Source organism: Macadamia integrifolia, chromosome 1 (genome assembly GCF_013358625.1).
Source record: "Macadamia integrifolia cultivar HAES 741 chromosome 1, SCU_Mint_v3, whole genome shotgun sequence".
In the NCBI taxonomy this organism is placed as follows: domain Eukaryota; kingdom Viridiplantae; phylum Streptophyta; class Magnoliopsida; order Proteales; family Proteaceae; genus Macadamia; species Macadamia integrifolia.
Window position 1 is genome coordinate 33,659,998 of NC_056557.1, and position 7,699 is coordinate 33,667,696.

Below are 7,699 nucleotides of genomic sequence, written 5' to 3' on the forward strand. Positions count from 1 at the left end.
TTCCTTAATAGGGTTTCAAATTCAAACCCATAGGGAGTTCTAATAGATTTCAGTAGCTAGAACCCTAATAGAGAGTAAGAAAATGGCAGATTTGTATTCCAAGCCCCAAACTATAATTCTTACCTTGTGCTTCGCTCTGGCACTTCTCGACTATGAGAGAGCGACCAACAGAGGGTTCCCACCTTCCCTAACAAGAAAACCCCTGTTCCGAACATGCAGAGTTGCAGAAGAGTTAAGATTGTGAATTCCTTCCCTTTCATCGATCCGTCCTTGATGGCTTCGACCAGAACTAGAACTTCCTCGACAATAGCCGTTTTGCCCTCTGGAAAGAAAAAAATGAGAGAGAGAGAGATCAACTAATTTCTAAACCTTCAATATAAACAATGTTATATCCTTTGAGATAATTTCCGCCATCAAAGGATCACACCCATAAAAGAGATAGAAACTCACCAGCAGTTAGGTTGTCCGTACCCTCGCTTCTAACAAAAACCACCGATGTAAAGCAACCTTTCAAAAGAATACCAAAAGGTTAGGGTAATTCGTGAGAGAGAAAGCAATAGGATGGACAAAGATTTTGAGAGGGGAATGGAGGTTACGGTTCTCACAGAAAAAGTTTGAAAGCAAGAGGGAGATCTGGAGAGAGAGAGAGAGAGAGAGAGAGAGAGAGAGAGAGAGAGAGAGAGAGAGAGAGAGAGAGAGAGAGAGTGGAGGTTACTGTACTAATCACAATCACGATCACTTCTGAGAAAGAGTTTGAGAGCAAGAGGGAGATTTGGAGAGAGAAAGAGAATAGCGGAAAGGTGGAGGGAGTGAGGCAATACAGTGAATTAAGCCGCGAAAACTAAAATTCCTCTTTTTTTTTTTTGTTAGTTTTCCTCGTTTTTGGGTGATGGTCGTTTGTATTTTATCATCTTAAATATTTTAATCAAATATTCTGTGATGGCAATTTTTCGTCATTGTAAATTTATAAATGGTGATAGATATACTTATCATCTCCGAAAATAATATTTGATGACAGTTTTATTTATACTGTGATCTTAAACTAAAAAATGGTGACAGTTAGCTTTTTATCGTCATAGTAAATGTTTTTTAGCGACGACCTTATATTACCATCTCTATAAATAATATATGGTGACGGTATAAGTTTTACCGTGAAAATATAAACAGATAGTATTACTAATTCCTGATCAACATAAGGAAATGATATCTCAGCACCATGATCTCATCAACAATATCTAGTTGGCTTCGGCCTCTGTTCCATGAAGGTCTTAGGTTATTTGCCTCAATAAGTTCAAATCATGGTATCATCAGGTTAATAGTCAGCACTTATTATAATTAGTTACAATTTATCAATATTTTTATATGGATCCTTACGCTCGTCTTTACTTGAAATCTCTATGTAGCTGACCCTATTAAGTTGGGATAATATTCTGAATATTATTGTTTTAAGCTCAGATCATGGCATGGACCCTTCTCCAGCAAATTTCAGTTGCCTAGTTGATTCATTTTCATGAAATTGGCTTATACTTGAGAAGAGGCTAAGTTTCATAAAATGGATTATACTTGAATAGGCTAAACATGTTATTGAACTCATACCCTTCGCTCCTTGGGCTGCTATATGGAAGACTATGCGTTGTTATTGTAGGATTCATGGGAATAGAGAGTTGGGGAGAACAGGCTGCCAAGCATTTGCTTGAGTTGGTTCCCGAAAATGATGCAGGCTATGTATTGTTATCAAGGGTCTATTCTGAAGAGAGTAGTTGGGAAGAAATAGTAAGTCGAAAACATCCAAGATATAGGTGGATAGAATTATAGGTAGAACTTCTTGCTTTTCTAAGCAACATTGAGAGACGCGCCATTTCTAAGTAGTATCATGGGTGAAAAATGCAAAATTATTTGATCAATTCTGTGGATGAAATAAATCAAAATCTGTTAAAAACTACAGACTCAACAAATTTCACAAATAAATGTGGTATGCTACATGTTTCAGCGAAGAAGAGATGATTCACTATTTTGAAGAAGTTGTAATGGAGATTTCTCTCAAGAGTACCCGAATTGCATCAAGAAAACTCGCCCAGAAACCCGCACACGAAAAAAAACCTAATTTTCACTACTTCTCAACAAAAAGATAGTACATTATATACAGCTAATCCTAGATCGGTATTGTATGGTGTCATCCGAGACCGATACCAATACCGATAACTAAATCCTTGATCGGTCCAGTTGGGTTGATTTCTATCAGTTATATAAAAACCCAGCCCGAAACCATACCAATAAGATCTGGTATGAATTTCTATTGTTCGGTTTTGATCGATCCAACCGGTTAGGTTAAACCGAATGGCCCCTGTGAGATTCCCCTCACAGTCACGTCTTGGGAGATTAGACAGAAGCCGACCAAAAAATTCCCTTTAAGATAAAACTTACGTCTCTTTCAAAGCTAAAAAATTTCTTAGCTTGCAATGACTCAGTCTTTATCTCTTCACCCTTTTTTTTAATATGGTAAAGAAGTTGGCACCAATAAAATTTTATTAAAACCCCAATCTTTTCTCGTGTTTTTAAAAATAATATTTCTAAAAATAACCAAGACAAGAAGACTCCTCCAGGCCAAATCTTCTTAACTGGTTCCAGAGAGAGAGAAGAGAGAGAAGAGAGAGAGAGAGGAATGGAGGAATCCAACCCAACATGGGAAGATCTAAACACAGACTGCTTGGTTTTGGTGTTTCAGAGAATTGGGTTGGAATCACTCATCTTGGGTGTCCCCTTTGTTTGTAAATCATGGTATAGTGCTTCTCTTAATCCTCAATGTTGGAGATATCTACGTTTCCCAGCTCCCTTTGACCTCTTTATGGTGAGATTCATGGAAAATTATCATATAGAAAAGCATAAATTATCTGTTACTGGTTTTGTAAAGCTCTTTGTTCATAGAAGCAGGGGATCCATTGCCTGGCTTGAAATTCCTTATTGGTGCTCTGAGTTACAGTCTTTGGAGTCTCTCTCAGATGAGTAAGTTCCTATTTAAATCCCCTTTTTTTTTTTTCTTGTAAATCCTCATAAAGGATAGTCTTTCCTCTGTTCTTCAGGTTACATCGGCAACAGAAAGATCAAGACCTGAGTTCTGAGATTTGAATAGTGAATACGACTGCATTAAAAGGTGGGCTCTGGAGATTTCATCTTTTTGTGATTGGTGAGGGCTTATTGAAGATGAATTCAGCACCAAATAAATGTAGGGTCCATGTAATTTTGATGAATTTTTTTTGGTAAACGAAAAACTATTTATTAAAGCGAGTGTAGTTGTTGAGTTCTATCAATCACGGAGAGGAATTTTGTTGAAATTAGAACATGTGAATATATTATTGATCTAGTTTGTTATGAATGTTAATGAAAATTTTGAAAATTTAAGGATATTAAATGTTAGATATTTAGTTTTTCCATGTTACCAATGGCTGATATTGAAATAAATATGTATACAAATTTACTTAAAAATAAATAAGTATAAAAAAATTTCGTCTTTGCCTGTTAATAGGAAAAGATACAATCCACATATTATTGATAAGTTTTTCTGTCATCTCATATATTCATCAGCTGATTCTTTATTTTGATATTTGTAACTTCTCTTATATTCCAAAGAGCTAAACATCGTCGATAACTCCCTAGCTAGAAAGGTCTTGTCTACGGAGAGCAAGCCACGGATTAGGACATCTCTTCTCTCTTATGTTTTGTGTGTTTTTTTAGGATTCAGATCCTCTTCAGCCATGTTGGGCGTTGGCACGCATCCACAATTGGAGAGGATCATAATCCATCTTTCTCCTCACTGGTCTCTCTTCAGCACCCTCGGATTGGAGAGAATCCAAATTTCACTCCCTAGCCTCTCGATCTTTGTAATTCAAATGCCTCGGTTTTACCGTGTTTTCCCTTCAATAAATTTCTCTTACCCAAAAAAAAAACCCTAGGAAAGTCACCCTTTACTTGAAAATACATATGTCACAAGTAATTGTCCCCCTTAAGTAGATAGATCTGGTGCTAACTCATGGCTTTAAAAACTTGAATCAGATTGAGCTTTGCTTTTAATTAGATAAAATACCGGATTGAGATCCTCTGTAGCGCTACATGCCTTGTGGCACACATCCTACAATCAGGAACGCCTAGGACTGTGCTTAAGTGCCTTGGTCTGCATGTCTAAGTGTTCTTGATTGTTGGATGTGTGCTACATGCCCTATAGTGCTATAGAGGAGCCCGATCCTAAAAAATCCTATTATACCAACAACATCTCAACCTCCAATTGAATCAATGTTATTAGGTTTGAATACGTACTTTTTTGGTATTTTGAATATTTTTGGATGATTATTTATGCGCTGTTAGGTTCATGGTTTGAGGAATTGATGTCCAACTGGCTAAATCGTCCAAGGGGTTCCTTCCAAGGGGAGCGTGGGATGGATAGAGGAAGTGAACACCTGCCACTAAAATATCAGAAAAGGAATTTGAACAGCATGTTGCATCGCTGCCCAAGAACTTAAATGTGCTCTGTATTTTGTTGAATTTAGAAGATGAGAATATATTATTGGTCTTGATATCTTGTCATGAAAGTAAGTGAATTTTATAAGTTTATTATTATTATTATATTGATATATATTATCAAATGTTAGATATTTAGTTTGCATAAAATTATCCTTTATCATTTGGTGAAGGAAAAGAGGATCCATGTCACCCCTCTCTCTCCCCGTCTATCTTCCCTTTATTATACAGTGTCGATGAGGCATGGTTAACTGATACCCATTCGCTATGACCTTCGGAAAACCTACGTTTTTAGTTTTTTCATGTTATCTCTGATTATAAGAATTTCATCTTTGCCTGTTGATAGGAAAAGATACAATTCACACAGTGTTGATTGATTTCCAAGGAAAGATATCTAATTCAAAATAAAAATATGAATAAGTGGTTGTCCACTTGTCGTCTTGAAGTAGTAGGTGGGGTTTACATACGGTTTAAAAACCTGAAACGGATTAGATCTGATGCCCGTTGTTTCTATATCATTCTTCACCCTTTAAAATGATCCCCCTCTCTTGTATGATGTTACCTCTTGTTCACTATTAATATCTGATGGCATGTCTATGTCTCTTCTTTTATTATTATTATTATTATTATTGTGAACTATTAAAATATTAAGAATGCCAATGATCAATTCGGTTCAAAATACAACATGCTTGATTACCAAAAACATATACAATATGCACAAACCAACCCATACCTAATAGATTTAAATGGTAGAATCATAACCAAATTGGTTTAGTTTTCATGTATTCACTCTTATTTAATTTTGAAATATTGGTTCAGTCTATTCAATTTGGAGCTATTGGAAAGGGTTGATTCCGACTAAATGTTAACCAATTGGTCCCTTTTTTTTTTTTTTTTTAACCGGTTGGTTCCAATTGTACCTACGGATGTGGGTCGGCTTCTAACAAACCTATCGAGTTTAACTGATTCTTTTTTCTTTTTCTTTCTTTTCTTCTCTTGACTACCAAACATAGCCTTAGATTCGAAACTAGGTCGATTTGACTCTAAAATGTGTCTGGCTGGGCAATGACCAGTCCATCCCCAATCCCGAGCCATAAGTGCGTGTTCAGGTAAGCTTCTAGGGGTAGGCTTTTTTTTTTTTTTTCAAACAAGAAACAAAGCTAAATTAGATAAAAAATGGTCAATGGTCTCTCCTTAAGGTCTCAAATCATTCTCTAAAGGACGTATGTGAGCATATAAAAAGTATTGATCTCCCATCGACATCAGAGCCAGATAATAGGGTATGGTCCCTTACTAAATCAGGGAGGTTCTTAGTTAAGTTTGCTTGGGAGGGTGTCAAGGTTGCACGCCATCTTCAAGGATGGGCATCCCAGGTTTGGTAGAAAAGTATGCATCCACGGTTTTCCCTGTTTGGCTGGCAATTGTGTCATAATCGTCTCCCCACTAATGTTCAAGTTCGTAGAAGATGTGTTCCGATCGCCTCTAAATGTGACCTATGCCAGATAAGTCAGGAATCTCTTACCCATCTATTTCTTGAATGTGAATTCAGTAATAATGTGTGGAAAGAGATCTCGTACCATTTTCAGGTTTAATAGAGGAGTTTCCCTTCAATAGAGGAACTTCTCTTGTGGTGGAAAAGGAAAGCCAATGCTGTCCAGTTGCAACCTTCTTGGTCAGCCCTATTAATCATCATTCATTTCCATCTTTGGAGTGAAAGAAATCAGAGAAGACATGATAATGGGAGCTGTATTGTCCAAAGGGTCATCAAAAGAATATTGTATGATCTAGCAAAATTTTCAATCATGATATCCATTCTAGTGAATGCAGTCTTGGAATTGATTTTATCTAAACAATTACACCTCATGATAGCATCAAAGAGACAACAAAAAACCTGTGAGATAGCCTGGAAACCTCCCAGGTAAGGATTCCTAAATTGAACATAGATGGATGTTCTTTGGGAAATCCGGGTCGGTCAGGAGCAGGGGGTACCTTTCATGACAATAAAGGGAATCACATTATAAGTTTTGCAGGTGGCCTAGGAGTTACAAATAATTTTTTAGCTGAATTTGAGGCTTTCTTCATGGGTGTACGGATGGCAAAGGCTAGGAGATGGAAGAACATATGGATTGAAAGTGATTCTCAGTCAGTGGTGACCTATATCCATCATAACACCATTTTATGGTTTTTTCAGCAACAATGGCGGTGATATAAAGCTTTCTTCGATACCTCTACAAAGTCAGTAACCCATTGCTTTAGGGAGGCTAACAATATTGCAGACAAGTTAGCTAAGAAAGTAGCTCTTACACAAACAGCATCAACATGGGATTCTTCACCCTCTTTCATTTTGGATGATATAACATGAGATACTCAACTGAGACTGAGATATAGGTTTTCATGACAGTGCTAGTTTTAGACTGAATTACTACTCTGCTAATGGCAATGCTGAAGGTGGAATAGTATTTCAAATCTAAAACTCAATTTATTTATATTTTTTATTGGATTTCTTTCGAAGGTGGAATAGAGGTTCAAGGTTACACTACATTCTTTATATTATATATACTTTCTCTTAATTAATAAAATTTACTTGCTGACTCTTACCAAAAAAAAAGAAGCTAAACTAGATAAAATTAGGTCTGTTACATAGCATATCTGACATGCAAATATAGTTTTTGGTGCTTCTCATGTTCTGGGCGGTACAGATTTCAAACAAAATAATTTTGTTGAACCTGCCATTATAAACTCCAAAAAAGTTGATTTTTGATCTTCCAAAAGTAAAAGTAAAAGATGCTTGCCCAAATATACACTAATCATCACAATGTCTAAAACTTAGAAAGAAGCTTTATTGCGAAACAGGGGGCAAGGTTTTATACATTTGTCCATCTCAGACCCTACAATAACTGGAGCTTGGTGTATTGGATTTTTTCTCTTTCAACGTATGAAAAATCTTTTTTTCTCTCTGTTTATCCCCCACTTGGTAACAACTGGTAGCATAGTTGGTTGGTTCTTCTCACAATGGATTGCAAGTATCCTAGAAAGTAGAGATGTAAACGGATTGAATATAAATCGAATATAGATCAAATATGATTGGATCTGAATATTTCTTTATTGCATATGGATGCCTCTAAATGAATACAAATGCTAATTGAATTTGGATTTTCAACTATCTATTTATATCCCTGATTTGTGT

The 7,699-nt window shown here is 36.2% G+C and overlaps 1 protein-coding gene across 1 annotated transcript; it reads left to right on the top strand.

Annotated features, from left to right (window-relative positions):
* Positions 1-2,600: 2,600 nt before the first annotated feature.
* LOC122081252 (F-box protein FBW2-like) lies at positions 2,601-3,427 on the top strand. Its single transcript, XM_042648319.1, has 2 exons — positions 2,601-3,003; positions 3,081-3,427. The coding sequence occupies exons 1-2, from the start codon at positions 2,663-2,665 to the stop codon at positions 3,124-3,126; spliced, it is 387 nt and encodes a 128-aa protein (XP_042504253.1). The 5' UTR covers positions 2,601-2,662; the 3' UTR covers positions 3,127-3,427.
* The last annotated feature ends 4,272 nt before the right edge of the window (positions 3,428-7,699 follow it).

What these genes read in the sequence shown, in the direction of transcription:
- LOC122081252 (XM_042648319.1), top strand. Translation starts at nt 2,663, where the DNA reads ATGGAGGAATCCAACCCAACATGGGAAGATCTAAACACAGACTGCTTG. An exon ending in TTGGAGTCTCTCTCAGATGA is followed by an intron (nt 3,004 to 3,080) that starts GTAAGTTCCTAT and finishes TCTGTTCTTCAG; the next exon opens with GTTACATCGGCAACAGAAAG.